The 21,223-nt window shown below is 44.3% G+C and overlaps 1 protein-coding gene and 1 pseudogene across 1 annotated transcript; both read right to left on the bottom strand.

The window, feature by feature from the left end:
- Positions 1-5,347: 5,347 nt before the first annotated feature.
- Positions 5,348-6,293, bottom strand: LOC132244060 (olfactory receptor 2T5-like; annotated as a pseudogene).
- Positions 6,294-17,783: 11,490 nt separating this feature from the next.
- LOC132243879 (olfactory receptor 2T27-like) lies at positions 17,784-18,725 on the bottom strand. The gene has a single exon (XM_059714393.1). It carries the CDS (start codon positions 18,723-18,725, stop codon positions 17,784-17,786), a length of 942 nt encoding a protein of 313 aa, XP_059570376.1.
- Positions 18,726-21,223: the final 2,498 nt, after the last annotated feature.

Genomic DNA, 21,223 nt, shown 5'->3' on the forward strand with positions numbered 1-21,223 from the left:
ATCTGCCTCTTTTCCACATCATTATTATCATATAGTAACATGTGTTAGATTAAAAAAATCAAAGTGAAATAACATACCTTTTCTTAGTACTACTTGCAGGTGAAATTATAAGTAGTAATTAAATTTATGTTTAGCTGTAATTAAATATAGTAGCTGAAATGTATGTTGAGAAACATTTATGTGACTCATCCTCTCTGATTATTATATGCAGAACTTAAAGTACCAGAAAGGTTTCATGTGTAATTCAGAAACACCTATATTTCAATGCCTTAATGTGTGTAAAATAATTACTTACCTTTATTTGCTGTATCTCATTCTTCAGTCATTCTAAAAATGAGAGATGTTTGATGTCCAGCAAAAAAATATTCTCCTCTATTTATAAAGAACCTCTCAAAACAAAAACCTTGCAGGTATACTCTCCTGTATTCTGTTATCTTTGTTAAATGCTTTGTTTTTCCCATCCCACTGACTTACGGGCATCTACAGGAAATAAATAGTTATCAGCTCAAAAGAAGTTGCAATAGTATATGAATGAGCACCCCATATAACATCCTTTTTGGCCAACATTACTTAAAAAATAATACTTTATAAAGGAATTAAAAATTTTAAAATGACATTTTTTTAGTGAGAGGGCATGGTATTTTTGTAACACAGGACACTGTTTTAAAAGTCATTCAGGCATTAATTCCATTGAACTTCCAAAAGTAAAAGGATATAATGATGATTCATGACTTTAGTTTGAAAAAAACTAATGGTATTCGGTCATCGAAAAAAAAATGGCCTCGATAAGATTTTAGTACAAAACATCTGAAATCTGTATTTAACAAAAACTTTTCTGTTGACCAAGGGACAATATAGCTCTGACTGTCACACTTGGTTCTGGAGCTACTTGAATAAATTGCCTAGTAGAGAGGGAGGAGAACTTATTTAAAGAAATGCAGTCTTTAAAAAAGCCAGGTCAAAATTAGAGCCATTACATCACTCTACAGGAATAAATGTAAAATCTCAGGACAGAAACACTTCCCCAGGCTTTGGGGAATCTTGTCCCAAGTCCTTAATTAAGTTGCAATTTCTCTTCAGTTACTTGACAACTCTGCAATCTTCTCTTTGGGGGAATTTCTTGGCATCCTCTGCCTCAGGCAGGTGAGGGCACAGAAACAAAACATTTCAGAAATGACCAAAGAAAACACATTTTAGTTTTCCTTAATTGAAGTTTTAAACTTTTATTTTCATTTTCTGTGTTGGAAATGCCAAATTTTAATATTTTCAATCCGAAACAGAACGTGAAGCTTCTCACAATGTTTGATGGTCTTGTGCAGTAGGGCTCAACCTTTGTAGACTCAAGCCAGCCGTCACTGGACTCAAGGCCCCCTCCGTAACTGTTGTGAATTGAGTGGCAGTCAATTAACTAAAATAAAAATACCTTACAGTCCTGAGTTACTTGCAGAGAGGCCAGGCAGTGGGGTTGTGAGGCCATGGCTAAGCCTGCACTTATGTGCTTTTCTCTTCACACGTCACTTATCTCGTCCTACTTCGCAGAACCCTTCAAAGGATCTGCCATCACTCCAGGGTGGCACAACAGCATTCTGGTGGACGGGGATTTCTGGGTTCAGACATTTAGTACTTTTCTGGTCATTTAAGTGGTCAGTTTTTGGTTCAACTACATGGCATTTTGGGGTAGTTCAATGCCCAGGGGAATTCTCATCCTGGATACATAGCCTTGTGCACAGGAATAACTAAGCATGACTAGGGAGCAAGGGATCTTGGCTGTAGCCGTATTGGTCTAAGCACAAAGACATAATATCGCTTTGGGTGGAGGCAATATCTTTTATTAGATTAACTGAAGAGTTGCAAAAAAGTTGTTCTTTGCATGCTTTCTGACACACATGTCCTTCTGCAGAGAAAAAGAAATGAAAATGGTGAGAGAAATTCAAGATGGTCAGAAATCTCTCAGGTAGGAAAAAGCTGTCTTTGGAGAACTGTTCTGTGAGAATGCAAATGGGTACGAGTTGCAGGGATAAAAAGCAGGCTGGTTACCTGGACTTCTCGGATGGCAGACAGGCTGTGGGAGGCCTGAAACCTTGTGTTCATTAGTAGCCTGGGCTGCTGTATTTGACCTCCCACAGCCTGTCTGTCATCCGAAATGTAGTTTCCATTTCAAACAGCAACATTTCAAATGGCAAAATGGTTTCCCTATCGTTGTGCTTAGATCAATATGGCTACAGCCAAGATCCCTGAAACATGGAAGATATTGCATTTTGCTACTTGAAATGGAAACTTCACAGTGTGAAGAAGAAAGAAGCCACCCCTGACACAATGATCTGGAGAGATTTTAAATCACTATCACTTTTTAAAAGGTTTCTTTCTACAATGGGAAGACTACACTTGCTAGATGTCTGCAGCACCTGATACCATAGGCATATCCAATTTTTGGCAGACTCCCAATTGCTTCCATAGATTTCATAGACATTTGGGCTGGAAGGGACCCCGGAGGATCATCAAGTCCAGCGCCCTGGTCAGCAGGGATCATAGGATCACATTGGCCCTCCTCCAATATTTGGGCACCTCACCAGAGCACGAGGAGTTCTCGAAGATCCATGCCAGGGGCTGGGCTATGATGCTTGCCAGCTCCTTGAGTCCCCTGGGGTGTAAACCATCAGGGCTCACTGACTTGAAGGTGTCCAGCCTGTCAAGGTGTTCCTTCACGAGGTCAGTTTTGATGGAGGGAGAGGAATCTCCCTCACCCGGGCCTCCCTGCCCCGCAGTGGGCAGGGGCATCCCATGGGGTGGTGAAAAACTGACCCAAAGTACCCATTCAGCAAGTTCGCTGTTTCCTGGGCATCAGTTGTCAGTTGTCCCATCTGGTTTAGCAGGGGACCAATGTTGCCCTTGCTTTTCCTCCGGCTCCCCACATACCTAAAAAAGGACTTTTTGTTGTCCTTAATATTTACAGCTACCTGGAGTTCTGTCCCAGCCTTGGCTTTCCTGGTTTGCTCTCTGGGTGTCTCTTGCCAAGTTTTTCCCTTTAAACCCAAAGTGAGTGTCTCTTAAACTTGGCATTTTTTCTTGGCCATTCCCCTGGTGTTTGTCCATTCTCATGGTTTAATCAGTCCTGCACGGGTCAGAAGGATTTGAGACAGATGCACCAGAGCTGACCATTGACCCAAAAGCTGGCCGCTTTCCATCTTGAGCTCTCTTCTGGTTGCCTAGGCCATTGCACACCCAGATAGTCAGGCATCATTTGTATAACTAGGTCTGCAAACTACAAATCATGTTCCTCTAACCTAACAGGATGAAAAAAGTTGTCAGGAAAGACTTTTAAAGGCTGTGAGATGCTGTGTTGGTGAAGCTCATCTCTGTGCCGTGGCCAATGGAATAGCCGAGATGACGACACTCACCCTTATGGGCGCCAGTGGGCGATATTGTGATGCAGTGCTGGCCAGGATGTAGGCGTTCATGTCACCCATTAAAAACACCAGCCTGGAGGTCTAATGTACAAATATGTGACTGGTCATTTCAATTCATATTCTCATTCGCAGGATAAAATGGTGGAATGAGTTTCTTATATTAAGAACACCTAAAATGGATTCTTGCCTGGATTATGTTGTTGTTGATGGTGATTTCTAGTCATCCTTATGATTAGGTCCTTTACCAAGGGCCAAAGTCCACAGATAAAGGAATTCAAAATAATTCTGCAGCACATAGTTAACTTGTGTTACTTGTTACCATAAGAGGCTATAGAAGAAACTAGGATAGCCAAGTTGAAAAGGGGATAAAAAGATTTCATGGAGGAACGCTTCATTAACAGAAGTGAAACAGGACATTCAGGCATGTATTGTAAGGACCAGGTTTTAGGTGGTCCGGACTGCAGGTAGGGCTACAGACAGGACCTGGGGACCAAGAGCCACATGGTGAGGCAGGAGCTATGGGCCAAATTGTCAAATCTGAGGGGAAAATCCAGAGGCAGAGACCAGGGCACAGGTAGTATCAGGTCTTTGGAGATAAAGAACAAGTCACCAAAGTTGAGCCAAGTTTCCAAAGGCCAGACTCCAGTGACAAAGCCAAGCAGTGTTAGGAGACCTTCAGGCAGAACTAGTGCCACTGTCAGAGACAAGATACTAGGTTAGGGCCATGGTCTGATGCAGTATGGTACTGCCTACACTTTTTATGAATTTACTGAATTGACTGCATTATATTGAGATGCTATTGGGAAGATGAAGAGCAACCCAACGCTTCACAAAGCTTTTATATTTACTCACTTAGAAACTGGGTCAAAATATTAGACTGATAGGCAAATTACAAATGTGACAGGTTGGTAGTGCCCAGAGCCTAATCCAGAGGTGCTGGGATTGGCAATTTGACAGTGAGGAAGCAGTAGCATTGTAATTGCCACCACTTTCAAGCCACCAAATTTCTGGAACTATGGGGAGCCCGATGACACGTATGATGCGTAAAAATGGATCTGATCTGCAGGCTGGAGATTAAGCACAGCTGTGATAAGTGAATAGAAGAATTATATCAACATATCAATTCACCTTTAAGATTTTTTATTTATCCTTAAGGAACAATTCTTTTATTTCTTTCAGAATCTATGTTTAGTAACTCCTGTCTCCTACCACACTCCATTTCTCCTATCGAGAAAGAAAGGCAACAATAAGTACCATCTCCTGGTCTCTTTTTCCTCTGCAAAGTCTCATTGTAGATGGAGAGCTGACAAGTTTTGCCCTGTTGCCCGTTTCCATGATGGCATGCATAAGTCAAATTAATTTAGGTTACATGTGGTTTAGAGACATACTTGGTTATCGACCATTTCCCATTCTACATGATTCTGGCTGCTATAAAGAGGAGAAAAGCACAAACTGAGCTCATTCCTTGTGCTAGGAAACACAAGGGCTCCACTGATGAACTCAGTGATGTTTACTTGATTTAAAATCAATGCAAATGACAGGAGAATCATGCCCAAACGTAATGCCCTACTATGACAAGTGGCTGCTTGAAACGTCTGCAGGTAAACACTTGGCCTATTTCCTGCAGGACAATTTCAGGCATTTACAAAGGGCAGGACAAGGGCCTTGAAGATCTTCAAGGTCCTTGGAGGCCTTTGGTCCATGCAACAGACTGGAGAAAGCTCCTATGATAGAGGTGTGGGGCTGACGACCTCCAACTATTTCCTAAGGAATTACATGAGAGAGGAATGCAAATGATTGTGATCCTTAGGGGAAACTGGCAGCTAAGGCAGTCAGATACTGTTAAAATAATATGGCTTCTTTCTTTCTAAATTTTCCAGTAAGCCTAGGCTTTGGCTTTGATCAGACTTAGTATAAATAACATTAAACTACAGCTTTTGTCAATTCTGCTGGACAACTCTGCCTTTCCCAAACAGTTTTCTTAGGGCTGCTAAGACATCCTTGTTTCTCAGGCTGTAGATGAGTGGATTCAGCACTGGGGTGACAACAGTGTAAAACAGAGACACAATTTTGTCTTGCTCTAGGGAGTGGTAGGAGCTGGGTCTCATGCACATGAAGATGGCTGCCCCGTAGAACATGCCCACCACAGTCAGCTGGGAGGAGCAGGTGGCCAGAGCTTTCTGCTGCCCTTTGGTTGACTTCATCCTTAGGACTGCAGCAAGGATGTGAGCGTAGAAGTCTAGGATGGTGGAAGAGGGGATAAGTAGCAGGACAGTGCCACATAGAAACAGCAGAGACTCATATTGGGATGTTTCAGAGCAGGACAATTTGAGCAGGACTGGGACCCCATAAAAGAAGTGGTTAATCTCTTTAGAGCCACAGTAGGGGAGGTGCATTGTGCAAGTTGTAAGAATCAAGGCATCTGCAGATGCCCTGAACCAGACCGCACTTGTCAGGTCCAGGCAGACTCTCCTGCTCAGAAGAATAGGGTATTGCAAGGGATTGCAAATAGCTACGAACCTGTCATAAGCCATGACTTCCAGGAGGAGATACTCTGCTCCACCCATTGTCAGCACAACGAAAACCTGAGCCCCACAGCCAGCTGGAGAAATGGGGTTTCCTGGGGTCAGGAAGTCTGCTGCCATTTTGGGGACAAGAATCATCCTTTGACGCATATCCATGAAGGCCAGTTGACTTGAGGAAAAAGTACATGGGGGTGTGAAGGGAAAAATCCTCTTGGATTAGAGGTATGAGAAGAGCATTCCCAGACAAGACAGTGATGAAGACAAATAAGATCGTGGCCAGGGAGATCTTGTGTACATTGGTCCAGCGCAGGAGTCCCAGCACAATGAAGTCTGCTGAAGAAGTTTCATTCCCACTCTTCATTTCCTCTTCATACAGCTGTGCCTGAAGCCCTGGACAAAAACAAATGTCTGGAGAAATGTGTATATACTTCCTAGTGGGTAACACTAATGGCAACTGAGGCAGCCAGCAGGTTTTCATCTCCTGTGAAGAAATGCCAGACATTATGCTTGATGAGACAATAACTGCACTTCCCTGGGAACTGTGTTTATTTAGGCTAAAGATTTTCTAAAGTTAGCATTTTAATGTCTGGCGGCAGGACCCACCTACATGTAGAGTTACGATGCTTTAACACATGTTATGTCCATGCCACAGCAGGGATCGGCAACCTTCAGCCTGCAGAACCTTAAAATCTGGCCCGGGGAGCCAACCCCACCTGCACACCCTGGATAAGTCGTGGCTCCATCCTGCGGCCACACCCCCCGGCTTGGTGTCATTTGCCCCTGCCCCCATGTCCCACTCCCTCCCTCACTCTGATGACTGTTGATCTGCAACCCCCCTTCCCTTCCCCCTCCTCTTCCACCACACCTGACTTGCCATCTGCATCTCTCCAAGGCCCCAGGCTGTGCTCTTCACTGCCTACATGCTGCACTGCGGTGGTGCGAATGCGTGGGCGTTTGTTGACCAAATTATTGGCTGCATCAGGTCGATCTCAGATACAACCAATTTTCTTTATCACGGGTTGGGGGTATGTCACCCTGGATCTGTGAGGGGTAGGGGGAGAAGGGTGGTGCGGGCTGCAGCTGCAGGCTGGGTCTGGGGCTGCACCAGGCTCTTCTTGGTCGGGGCTGGGCTCTGGGCAGGTGGCAGCAGCACTGGGAGGGTGCTATGGGTGGGGGGGCTGCAGCCACCCCAAATTTCACCATGGCCCCCACCATAGCCTCCCCTCCCAGTGCCACCACCGCTACCCAGCACAGCTCTGGCACAACCCCTGCCTCCACCTAAGTGATGGGAAGAGCTGGGGCTACACTGGGCTGGCAGTGGAAGTGCTGGGAGGGGGAGCTTGGGGGGGTTACACCAAAATTTGGGGTGGCTGCAGTCCCCACTCGGGTAGCCCCCTCCCAGCACCACCACTGCCTGCCCCAAGCCCAGCCCAGCCCAACCCTCACCAAGAAGAGCCCGGCACAGCCCCAGCTCCAGCCTGCAGCTGCAGCCTACCTGCCCAAGCCTGTGCAGATTCGGAGGGCACACTCCCCGCTCTGCGCCCTTCCAGATGAGCTGCAGCTCTGTCCTGCACCCCTCCTGTCTTGGTTGGGCAGTGTCTGCCCCTGCCCTTCTGCCCCACTCCCTCCCTCTCCACAGGGGGGCCTTGATCTGTCCTCCCCATGCCCCTTCTCTCACCACTCCCCTTCCACCACACCAGACATACCAGCTGCATGCAGCTCTCCATACTACATTGGAAATCGGCTCAGTTTAAGCTGATATGCCTCCTTAAAAATCGGCTATCGTATCAGCCCTAAAATCTCTATCGGTGCATCCCTATTGTGAATGTTATCTATAGGATGAGAAGGAGCACTTGGCAAGGCAAGGATGCACATAGGGGTATGTGGAAGAATTCTCTGTCCCCAACACTTCAGCATTTAACAAATACATTCTGAAAATAGCCAATACCTACTCCCAAGAAGGTCTCTATAGGAAACCTGAAAGCCAATTTGCCACTTAACAAGAATGATTTAAATAAAAAAAAATTCGAGTCAACTGGATTTCTGTTGTCCAGTTTTCATACCCCTTAAAGCATCTGAATTTCAGAGGATAGATACTCAGTTGTTTCTGGATATTGAAATATGGTAACTTGGGAGCCAAAATTGATATAGACTAGATGAACAATAACACCTAGTGCAACCGGCTGTAGGCTGTTAAGAAAAAGAAAGTAAAAGAAGAAAAGTATATAGCAAAAGCTGCTTAAATATAACAACAATACTTTTCATGAAGATAAGTGAAACAAATTTATTCTTATTTTGCTAGATCTCTGTGCCATATCAGTTCAATTCTACCAAACCATTAATAAAATATAATTAAAAAAAATATGAGTTCTATAATGCTTTTGATAAAAAAACGTCCATCAGTATTTCAGTGAATGTGAATGGATTTTATTTAGTGGTAAAGGATATTTCACTTTTTTCAGGGGCGTCCCACCCATATTCAAATATTAATTCAGAACGCTTGTAGTATCTGCCTGCGGACACACGCTTCAAAATACACAGTGAAGGGCCTGACTAGGAGTGGTACAGGTACAACGCCTGAAGACTAGTTTCGATAACGTTAGGAACAGAATCTCTCTGAACCAAAGAGCAGCTGCCTCTTTGTACTAGATAAAAGGCCACAATCTCACTGGCTTCTTCATTTCTGCAGAGGTGGTGGTTGCTCTCCTGGACCAACTGGTGTTCAACTTGCGGAAGATATGGTGGCCTTGCTATGCTCCGAGTTCACAGGCCAATGTACTCCATCACAGATAATCTCTAGGTATACATGCATTGAGCCAGCCAGCCTTGCCACTTTAAACTGGGGGGATGTGGTTTTGTCAGACAGCCAGCTTTATACTGTCAACTACAAGAAGCCGATGCCCTGGGAAACTGATACGATAAACCTGATTACCCATGGATTAGTTGTACATTATTGATGAATTGGCACGATAAGCATTTTTTTTACATCTGATAGACTAATATGTGGTATTTTTATCTCGTAAGCTTTTTAAGCTCTCTGAAACTGGTGATAAAGATCCCAGCTCTGCCTCACAAACTCTCTTTTCAGGCAGGGACCCTGATCCATACTGTGTTACCCCTCTGAAGCTGAACCAAGATCAGCGCCTCTTTGAGACCGAGTCTCTGGAAAATCAGTAAAATGTTTTTTGCCTGGTTAACTGGCCGTCTGTTGGAGAGCTATATAACGCCTGGTAACTTAAAGATTTCTTTCTATACTAATAATTCTGTAACTCTCTTCTTTTAATGGATATTTCTTTGAAATCAGCAGCTTGCTATGCTTTATCTGTACTGTCTTACCAATTGCTTATGTTTTGTATTCTAATATTGGAAGTGCTGTTAAGATTTCTTTGACTCTCTTGTTGGAGTTAGTGATTTTCCTGGGGCCGGCTTCTCAAACCATGCTTGATCTCCAGAATCTCCCTGGGGCTCTGCAGTCCTCGGCCTCGGCGCCTGTTTTCCTTCTGGCAGAGTGAACTAGAAACCCTAGAGCTCGATAACCACCAAACGTTGTACATACCATGTAGGTACAGAAAGATAGCTAGGATTTCGCCCCTCACATGCAAAGCTAGGGACAAGGGAAAGTCTTGAAAGAGCGAACCCTGGTTACCTCTTTGAGAGACCGCAGACCCCAAAGTAACTGTGAGATAGATACAGGGCTGTGAAGCACCTCTCAAAACTATCCTTCTTACAGTGTGGGTTTCAAAGGCTTTAAAACTGGAAATATATGATATTAGACATATATGTTATAATATACAACATAAAGCATATGTGATATGCTATGTTAAACTAAATCTCTCTGTATATTATGTTTTAATAGCCCTAAATGTGGACTGGGTAAAATCCTACACCTGCTATGGTGAAAGGGGTACGATATCTGGAACTGACTCCAAGAGAGCCAGAATTTTACCCCTTCTTTGCAAGCATTTCCTCCTCCTCAGGTTCCTAATTCTTAATTGTATCCTCTGATTTTTTTCCACATAAAAAATGAAGCACATTGAGGCCCATTTGGAGTTAAAAAATGAAATGAAATAAACTAGTAGAAGTAATAATTAAAAGTAAAATGTATATGATTTCATTTAAAAGTAATGCTGGATAATACACACTGTGAGAAACATTTGCATGCCACTACCTCTGTCATTATCATCTGGGGGGATCTCTCAGGAGAAAAATGGTGCTTTTGCAATAAAGATATGTCTGTTTTTCAGAGTCTGTACTTGTATAAAGTAGGACCATAAGAAAACAGTAATCACTTGCCTTGAACTGCTGTATCTCTTTGTGTGACCACTTCAGTAAAACGTTTAATTTCTTCCAAAAATGCTGTCCTTTATATAAAATGAAGCTCCCCTCCCAGCAAATCTTTAAAGATCTAGTCTCCCATATTCTATTATATTCCTAGAATATGTTCTTTTTCCCATCCTGTGGTACCTGTTCATTAACAAGAAATAAAGAGTTATTAACTCAAATGCAAGTATGCAAGCAACCCATGTAAATCTCTTCTTTTGCTGTCTTTACTTTAAAATGAAAGAAGTGACTGTTCTGCAAGGCATGGCACTCCTTTAGTATGGGGCAGCAATAGCTTTCTAAGGAAGTAAATTATCTTATAATCTCTTAGGCATGAACTCCATTTAAGTTTCAAAATTTTAAAAATATATTAATAATAATTTATGCCCAGAGCCTGAAAAAATATTCAATGGGTTGAAAAAATGCAACATGGCCAATATATAAAACCAGTCTGAAATCAATCTGAAACAAAGACCCACACATTGAATAAAGGGGCCTTGTAACTCTTTCGATCCTGTGTCTGCAGCTCACAGAGTAAATTAGGTAGCAGAGAGAGGGGAGGAGGCATGCAATAAAAGTCCGGTCTTTAAAAAAGCCAAATCCAGTTTGTGGCCATTACATTACTCATCAGCAATTGCTCATAAATTGAAGGGGAGAAAAATACACAAACTTTGCAACACTTTAGGGACTTTTGTCCCAAGTCTTTAATTGAAGTTGCACTCTGCTCAAGCTGGTGCTCGGGCAGCTCTTCCTCCATTCAGGTGTTTGAAAACTGTGCAAACTTCTGCTCAGGGCGATTCCTTGGCACCCTCTGTGTTGAGGTGGAAGAGAACAAAGCATGTCAGGATGGAAAGAAGACACTATGTTTCAGTCTTTCTTAAAATAAATTCTAGGGGTAGGGTTTGTCTTTTTTTTAAGTGGGAAATGTTATATTTGATTTTTTTCATTCTAATACAAAATCCCAAATCTCTCACTGGTTGATTTTCTAGTGGAATGAGACATCTGGGTTGTGACTCACTCGACATGATGTTTCTCCATTGGACACGGTTTTGTTTTTATTTACTGCTCTGCATTCTTGCCACCACTGTAAACCTTGAAAGCTTCCTGTTTCTCCCTGTTGCCCTTTTCCATGATATCTGGAATATATCAAATCAATGTATTTTACAAAAGGCTTACTTAGATTCTTGGGTAACCGTCTTTTTTCATGAATAAAGCTACTAACTAGAACAAGTTAATCTAAAATTTCTGCTAAATAGAACAGGTTAATCAGGGAGGCTGTTAGGAAGGCCAAGGCAGAGATGGAGCTAGGGCTAGTGATCATTTAAAGATAATAAAATGTCCTTTTCCAAATACATAGGAAGTAAGAAGGCGGCACTGAGTAACGTGAGGAACATACAGGATAGGCTTAGCAATCTGGTGATTGCGGCAAACGAAAAAACATGCTGTCCAAATTCACTGACGACACCAAGTTGTGGGGCAAGGTGGTCACGCTGGAGGGGAGGGACAGAATCCAGGTAGATCTAGACAGGTTACAGAGGTGGGTGCACAAGGGTAGGATGCATTTCAACACAGACAAGGGCAAGGTGCTGCATCTAGGGAGAAGGAACCAGCAACACACCTATAGGCTGGGAACTCCCTTCTTGTCAACATGGTGGCAGAAAGGGATCTTGGAGTCATTGTTGACTGCAGGATGAACATGAGTCCCCAGTGTGAGGAAGAGGTCAGCAAGGCTAATCACACATTGTCGTGCATCTAAAGACGCATCACAAGCAGGTCCAGGGAGGTGATCGTTCCCCTCTATGCAACACTGGTCAGGCTGCAGTTGGAGTCCTGCATCCAGTTCTGGGCACCACACTTTAGGAGGGATGTGGCCAGCATGGAGAGGGTCCAAAGGAGAGCCACTCACATGGTCAAGGGGCAGCAGGGCAGGCCCAATGAGGAGACACTAAAGGGCCTGAACCTGTTCAGTCTCCACAAGAGAAGGCTGAGAGGGGATCTGGTGGCCATTTACAAACTTACCAGCGGGGACCAGCGAGAATTGGGGGAGGCTCTGTTCCCCCAGGCACCACCTGAGGTGACTAGAAATAACAGCCACAAAATGTTAGAGAGAAGGTTCAGGCTGGACTTCAGAGACATTACTTTACAGTTAGGGCTGCCAGGCTCTGCAATGGGCTGAGCCGCATGCAAGTCTCCCTCTCCCCCTCCCCCGGCTCTGCTACAACTTCTGTCAATCTTGCTGTAAATCTCTGCATTTCGCAATCCACTTTCTGAGGGCTCCTAAGACATCCCTGTTTCTCAGGCTGTAGATGAGTGGATTGAGTACTGGGGGGACAATGGTGTTTGTGCCCAAAAGCTTGCAATGAAAGGGGTTTTTTTGCAAAAATCTTGTTAGTCTAATCAAAGACATCGCATCAGTCCATGAGACCTGACTGATATTATTAAATACTACACAAATAGTTTATGACATGCTATCTTAGACTAAATCTCTCTTTACCTGACATTTTTAATAGCCGTAAGAGTGGCCTGGGTTAAATCCTGGACCTGCGAAGGTGAAAGAGGAATTTGGAATTGACACCAGGAGAGACGGACTTTTACCCCTTCTTTGCAAACATTTCCTCCTCCTTTGAAGTTCATCGTCATACATAGAGGCCCTGACAGAAATAATCTGTTTTCATTAATAATTAATAATTTCCATCTCCCAATTCTTAATTGTATCATTTCAGTCTTTATCACATGGAAAGAAGCACATTACAGCATATTTGTAGTTATGAAATTAAGTAAAATATATTTTATTAGTAGGACTATTAGTAGAAACAATAAGTAGTAAAATATACATGACTTTATAGAAATGTAATACCTGAGATATATTTTCAGAAACATTTATATGCCATTTCTTCTGTCATTATCACATGGGGATCTTTAAGAAGAGAAATGGTGCTGTTTGTAATAAAGATAAATCGGGTTTTAAGACTCTTCAGCTGTATAAAATAGGACTAGAAGGAAACAGTAATCACTTACCTTGGTCTCCTTTATCTTTTTCTCTGATGACTTCAGTAACAAACTTAATCTTTTCTACTGTATTCCTGCAATGTTTTCTTTTTCCAGCCTATTGCTACATGTACATATACAAGAAATAGAGTTACAAGCTCAAAAGCAAGTACACAAGAAATCCACATACATCTCCTTTCTTGCATGGCATTCCTTTCGTATGGGGCAGCATTAGCTTTCTAAGGAAGCAAATTACCTAAAACTTCCTCAGCTATGAACTCCATTTCAGTTTCAACATAAAAATTATATAATACCAATTCTTGCCCAGAGCCTGAAAACATATCTTTATAAGTTGAAAAAATGCAACATGGGCAATAGATAAAAAGGATCTAAAATTAGTCTTAAAGACACTCTACACTGAGTAGAGAGACAGCAGACCTCTTTCAGTCCTGCTTCTGCCGCTATCTAAGTAAATCAGGTAGTGGAGAGAGGGGAGCACGTCAGTCATAAAAACACAGGTTTCACAAAAGGCAAGTCAAGCTTGTGACCATTATGTGGCCAAGTTTGTGGCCATCAACAATAGCTTTGAAATCTAATGGGACCAAAATACACAAACTTTCCCACACTCTGGGGGTCTTCTCCCAAGTCTCTAATTAAGTTGTACTTTCAGCTCCAATGGGTGCTCTGGCAGACTTCCCTCCATTCAGGTATTTGAAAACTTTGCAAAATTATGCTCAGGCAAGTTTCTTGGCAACCTCTGTCTGGAGGTGGGAGAGAACAAAGCATTTCAGGAAGGACGATACATTTCAGTCTTTCTTAAAATAAATTATAGGCGGAGGGTTTGTTTGTTTTTTAAAGTGGGAAATGTCATATTTGAATGTTTTCATTCTAATACAAAATCCTAAATCTCTCACTGCTTGATTTTCTAGTGGGATGAGACCTCTGGGTTGTGACTCACTCGACATGATGTTTCTCCATCAAGAGCATCAGTTCTCCAAACATTCAATCACAAGACAATCCTCTCATCTGGAGAGTTTGAAACAGAGGAAGAGCAAAGGAGCATAGTCTGCTCAGATATGCATAAGAGTCTCCCACCCCTGGCCTCACAGTCATGGACTGGGGCCTGGGAGCTCCCTGCTGCCGGGGCAGGGGGACAATGTCCCTGCGTGGCCTCTGGTGGCAGCCCCTGCCCCAGCAGCAGGCAGCTCGCAGGGACAGCAAGCAATGTCCCAGCTGCACCAGAAGATAGCCGTCTCCTGGCCCCGTGCTCCCTGCCAGCTCCTGGGCTAGTACCAAAAGGGAGCTTTGAGCTACCCCCGGCTGCTGCAAGAGCCCAGGGAAGGGCCACTGGAAGCAGGAGCAGTCTGCTATTAGGGGCAGCAAATCTTCTCCTTCATCGCTGCACGTGTAGATGTATGCCTGTGAGAGTTTACTTTAGCATACCTCACTCTAGAGTAAAGTGCTCCTGGATTATTTGCATGTGCAACTGAGCCCAGTCACTCACTGTCTTTCAAAGTCTCTCCAGAAATCTTATTTTTCATTTCTTAACTTCTAGGGCTGTACAATATTTTTTTTCCCAGGAAATCCCACCTGAGAAGCCAGATATTACAGACAGCTTGTAATGATTCTGAGTGGTATCTTCTCTATTCTTAGGACCACTTAAAAATGAATTATAAATTGGGTCATAATCGAGGAACTTTAATAGTGCTGGAGTGACTAGGTGGGACAGTCCAAGAAATACGTGAGAGGAGAGTATTTTTATGGGTAATAAATTTTTTGGACTGACTACATGTTTGGGATGCGCTTTGACAAGCTTCCAAATGTAGTGCATTCTTCTTCAGGTCAGAGGGAGTTTTCACTTCCTAATACTAGAAATTTGTTCCAAGGTGGGTGCATCTACATGAGATGCTTTACTGTGAAGCAGTGTATTTTGCTGTGCAGTTAACATATACGTCTACACATGCGCATGGTTACTGCACAGTAACCCTTCCTAATACTAAGCTTGCTACCTGCAAATGCAAGTAGAAAATTTACTTGTAGTTCCTAACTGTGCAGTAGCACTTGTCTAGACACCTGACTGGGAGCAAATCTGCTCCTGGTCAGTCATCCCCCAAGGGGTGGGAGATTGCTCCCTGCCCCATGGAGCTGGCTGCTGCCGGGGAGGGCTCTTCCACTGGAGCCCAGGTGGGGACTATGTCCCCCTCCCCAACCAGCAGGGAGCTCCAAGACCCCTGCTCCAAGGTCATGATTGTGGAGCAGAGGCTAAGAGATCCTTATCTCCCACCCCCTGTTTCACCATCACAATTCGGGAGGAGGGGGTTGGGTGATCCTTATCTCCCAGTGCCAGCTCCACGGTTACAGAGCTTGCATAGGGACTGGTCCCACTGTCACGGAATTGTTGCTGAGAGATAAGGTTCAGGGCCACGGCCTCGCTACCAGCTGCCCCATTGGTGGCCTGGACAGGGGGATGGGTCCTGCCCCACCCCTGCAGCTCTTTCCAAGCCACATACCTTAATCACCCGATCAGGGCACGGGCCTGGGGCATGCCCCTGACCAGGACAGCTCCCAGTGATTGTGGGGTGGGGACTGGAGAGCCTGTTCCTCGCCCACCTCTGCGATCTAGGAGCTGGGTGGGGAACAAGCTCTCCAGTCTGTCCCCACCCAGCTCCGTGATCATGATGCTGAGCAGGGAACAGGTTCTCCAGCCCCTGCCCTGTGAACTGTCCTGATCAGGAACCATGTGTTCCACCATTGGCCTTAGTGAAGCGAAGCTGGTGGAAAAACAGTGTAAGTGAGACAGGAATCAGAGCTCAAGTACAGTCCCCCACTCTTCAAAAAAAAATATTCGGAAGATCTGCATCTAAGCATTTATGAACATAGGATCCTATGATCATAGGAAAGTAGGGCTCATGAGGACCTCACAAGACCTCAGAAGGTCACATTTAGCCCAGCCTCAATGGAGTGAAACCAGTAGGAAAAAGAGTCATGTCCCCAGTAGGCACAGAGAAAAGCCCATCTCAAGGTCAAGGTCTTATTTATTTTTGATGAAAAATTCCTTTATTTGATTAATGTCCTTCATTCATTTTGTTCTGTCTGCTGATCAGCTCCATCTGTGCCAGGCACAAAGAAAGGGACGTTCAACACGGCTTTGTTCTCATTTAATGCTCGGCATTCTTGCCATGGATGGAAACCTAGAAAGCTTCCTGTTTCTCCCTGCTGCCCTTGTCCATGATATCTTGAATAAATCAAATATTTTTATTTTACACAAGGCTTAGAGAGATTCTTAGGTAACAGTCTTTTTTTTTTTTTTTACAAAAATAAGGCTGCTAAATAGAACAGGTTAATCTCAAATAGAGGTTTTTTTCTCTTCTGTAAAAACTATGGCTACCTAGACAGGTGCTCTTTGCAGTTCTCACTACAACACGTTGGAGCAAATCCTATTAATCGCGGCTGCCCTGGATTGCTGCAGTGTCATGTGTATTAAACCCTGGAATGGTTTAAAATGGCCATTGGGGTGCTTTACCTAAAACTTGTCGAACAAACTCTAGATAAAGCATCCTGCGGTCATTTTTAAATACATGATAAATCATTATATGCAATGCTACGAGGTTTTTAATAAAGTGACTGTCCAGATGTCACTCTAACTAAAACACCCACTCACACCATGTGTTCCACCTTTGACCTCAGTGGAGTAAATCTGGTGGAAAAACAACATGAAGTAAGAGAGGAATCAGACATAATGTACAGTGTCTTGCACTTAAAAATAGTGCTTGGGAAGATCTGCTTCTAAGCACTTAGGATCATAGGCTGAAAGAAACCTCACCAGGTCCTGTGGCCCATGTCCCTGCTCCAGCCACGTTCGTCCCTGACTAAACCACCACAGCCAAGTGTCTGTCTTACCTTCTTTTGGACATTTCCAAGCATGGAGAATCCACTGCTTCTCTCAGTAGCCTCATCCCTTTGCAACCACTCCCAATGGCAGCTTGTTCCCACTAATCTCCACCTTCAATTTCCCCTGCTCTGGCTTGCGGCCCTTGCTCCTAGTCCTGTCCCTTAGAGCCACAAAGAAAAGCCCATCTCCATTCTCTCTATAATCACTCTTCTTGTATTTCAGAAACTATCATACACCCCTGCCCCCCAAGTGTATTCTTATCCATCCTAAATAACCCTCGTTCTTTCATACCTTCCTCATAAACTTTTGTCCCAAGGTGCATTTTGGTTGCCCTTCCATTTGTCATATTTCCTGCAAGGGGGCTTGGGCCTTGTGCAGTGGCAGCATCAGGGAAATACAAAGTTTCAATCCCCCATGAAGTCTTCAGTGTTTGCAATAATTTGGTTAAATTTCCTGAAGCAGGGAAACAGTAATGAACAAGGAGATGGGTAGGATTTCCTCAAACCTTTCTCTAAGTGTTTAAGTGATAAAGTCCAAAATCCCATGACTCTCACTAGGGCACAGGCTGTTACGTGACTGACAAATGTTAGCTTCCTTCTAAAGGATCTAGAAAACCCTGCCGACTTAGCCCATGGTAAAGTACAGCTTCTGTCAATTTTGCTGGAAGTCTCTGCATTTCCCAATCAGCTTTTTTAGGGCTCGTAAGACATCCCTGTTTCTCAGGCTGTAGATGAGTGGATTGAGTACTGGGGTGACAATGGTGTAAAAGAGAGCCACAATCTTGTCTTGCTCTGGGGAGTGGTAGGAGCTGGGTCTCATGTACATGAAGATGCCTGCCCCGTAAAACATAACCACCACAGTCAGATGGGAGGAGCAGGTGGCCAGAGCTTTCTGCTGTCTGGTTGACTTCATCCTCAGGACCCTGGAGAGGATACAAGCGTAAGAGGCTAGTATAATGGAAGAAGGGATGAGGACTAGGACAACGCTACTCACGAACACAAGAGCCTCATATTGAGAGGTGTCAGAGCAGGACAATTTGAGCAGGGCTGGGACCTCACAGAAGAAGTGGTCAATCTCTTTTGAGCCACAGTAGGGGAGAGCCAGTGTAAACACTGTGTGAATCAAAGCATTTACTGATGCTCCCATCCAGACTCCAGCTGATAAAAGAAAGCAGATGTTCCTGGTCATGAGGATGGGGTACTGCAAGGGGTTGCAGATCGCTATGTACCTGTCATAAGACATGACCGCGAGGAGGATGCACTCTGATACACCCATGGTCAGCATGAGGAAAATCTGAGCCCCACAGCCAGCTGGAGAAATGGGGTTGCCTGGGGTCAGGAAGTCTGCTAACATTTTGGGGACAATTATCAGTGTCTGACAGATGTCCATGAAGGCCAGTTGGCAGAGGAAAAAATACATTGGGGTGTGAAGGGAGGAATCTACTTGGATTACAAGTATGAGTAGAGCATTCCCAGACAAGGCAGCGATGAAGACTAATAAGATCGTGGCCATGGGGAACATGTGTACATTGGTCCGGCTCAAAAGTCCCAGCAAAATGAAGTCTGCTGAAGAAGTTTTGTTCCCACTCTTCATTTCCTCTTTGTGTGGCTGTGTCTGAAGTCCTTGACAAGAACAAGATGCCTTGGACAATGTGTCCACACTTCCTACTGGATAATACTAACAGCACCTGAGTCACCTGGCAGGTTTTCTTTTCCTGTGGAAGAAATGCCAGACATTATGGTTGATGAGACAATAACCTCACTTCCAGGGGAACAGAGTTTACTTAGGCTAAAGATTTTCTACACTTTGCCCAGCATTTCTATGTTCAGCTGCAGGCCCCACCTGCATGTGGAATCGCAGTGGTGTACCTTGTGTTATACCTACGCTGTGGAATTGAGCACAGCAGAAATTTTTAACCGATGGCCTGCATAACCACTGAATCAGTCCCGGGGGTTTTGGTGGCATTTGGTGGTGAGGGGCACTTTGTGCAGGTGCTCTCCCCAGGATGCTATGGCAAGTAATGCCAGCTGTGGGCATCCTAGTTGTGCCATGGGTGGAGACTACTTCCAGGTCCTAGAACCCACCACCTCCAACCTGGGTTAGGCTATTCCAGTTTGCATCTGAAAACGGTTGCCAACCCCTGAATTACCCATGGCCTGCAGAAGTTTTGAATCTGCCCTGACCATTTTGGGGCATTGGTGGCATTTGGAGGTGGGGGCACCTTCTACAGGGGCTGTCCCCAGGCTGTCCCGAAGACAAGTACCATCTGTGGGCTTTCTACTTGTGCCACAAATGGAGATTAGTGGCAGTGGTGGCAGGGTGCTAGGGTGTCCGCCTCCAGCCTCTAGTAGGTTATTCCAGTTTGCAGCTGGAAACGGTTGCCTACTCTTCAACTACTATGCTCTATGGAGACATCATAGCCCCATTTACAAGAGTTAACTGGTGTCCTAGTTGCAAGCTTGCCACAGCAGTGAGGAAGTCAATGCATAGTACTTTCCCTACCCAGATACAGGGCAAATAAGGAGTTCCTACGCTCCATGCTGGTAATATTACCCAAATAGGAGCTGCACTCCTAATACTACCTTGTTATCTGTGAGTCTGAATGAGATCAATGGGAAATAATCTCACAGAATCACCTCAGTGAAATATTCCACAATGATGAGTGTGGCTCAGTTGTTCTGGCCGTTCTCACTTTTCATTACCACCAAGAAAGACATTTATCACTATAAATGCTATTCATAGTAATAGGAGGAGGAGCACTTGACCAGGCAGGAACTGGATGTCGGGGTAGGGGAAGGCATTGTCTGTTCCAAACAGCTCACTATTTAGCAAGCAAAACTAAAAAAAAAAGCCCAGTACCGAAAAGTTTCAAGGCCAATGTACTGTTCAAAAAGAATGGTTTTAAAATAAATGTTTCTATCTGCTCTTCATTTTTAGTGTCCATTGTTTCAAGAGCTCAGACTGATTCTCCTTTATAACATCTGAATTTCAGAGGAGAGATTTTCTTTCTGAATGTCAGAATACAGTAACTCGGGCAACCAAACTAAAATAGACTAAATGAAAGCTACCTACTAATGAGTTCAGTTGTAGGTTGTTCAGAAAACAAAAAGAAAGAAATAGTAGAATAAACACAACATAAGCCGCTTAAAAACAAAAAACTCTTTGAGAAGATCATCAAGGAGCACATCTGTGATGGGCCAGCAGCAGGGATGATGCTCAAAGGCAACCATCACCATTTCATTAGGGGCAGGTCATGTCAGACCAACCTGATTGCCTTCTACAATCAGGTCACAAAAGCATTGGACTCAGGTGTCGCAGTGGATGTAGTCTTTCTGGACTTCAGCAAGGCCTTTGACACTGTCTCCCACCCCATTGTCATTAAAAAACTAGGTGACTGTGTCATTGATGCCTACACAGTCAGATGGATTGAAAATTGGCTGAAGGGTTGTACTCAGAGAGTAGTGGTGGATGGGTCTTTTTCGACCTGGAGGGAAGTGGGCAGTGGGATCCCACAGGGCTCGGTCCTCGGGACCGCACTGTTCAATTTCTTTATTAGTGTTTTGGACAATGAGGTAAAAAGCAGCCTGTTTAAATTTGCTAATGATACCAAGATTTGGGGTGAGGTGGGCACGCTAGTAGGGAAAAACAGATTACAGCAGGACCTGGACAGGTTACAGGGGTGAGCTAATTAAAATAGGATGGGTTTCAATACTGACAAGTGCAGGGTGCTGCACTTGGGCAGTGGGAACCAGCAGCACACTTATAAGCTAGGAAACTCCCTTCTCAAGAGCACGGTGGCAGAAAGGGATCTTGGAGTCATTGTTGACTCCAAGATGAACATGGACCGACAATGTGAGGTCATGGTCATTAGGGCTAACCGTACCTTGTCCTGCATCCACAGATGCATCTCAAGCAGGGCCAAGGAGGTGATCCTCCCCCTGTATGCAACACTGGTCAGGCCGCAGCTGGAGTACTGTGTCCAGTTCTGGGCACCGCACTTTAGGAGAGATGTGGCCAGCATTGAGAGGGTCCAGAGGAGGGCCACCCGCATGATCTGGGGACAGCAGAGCAGGCCCTACAAGGAGAGGCTA

This window comes from Alligator mississippiensis, chromosome 11 (genome assembly GCF_030867095.1).
Source record: "Alligator mississippiensis isolate rAllMis1 chromosome 11, rAllMis1, whole genome shotgun sequence".
Lineage (NCBI taxonomy): Eukaryota > Metazoa > Chordata > Crocodylia > Alligatoridae > Alligator > Alligator mississippiensis.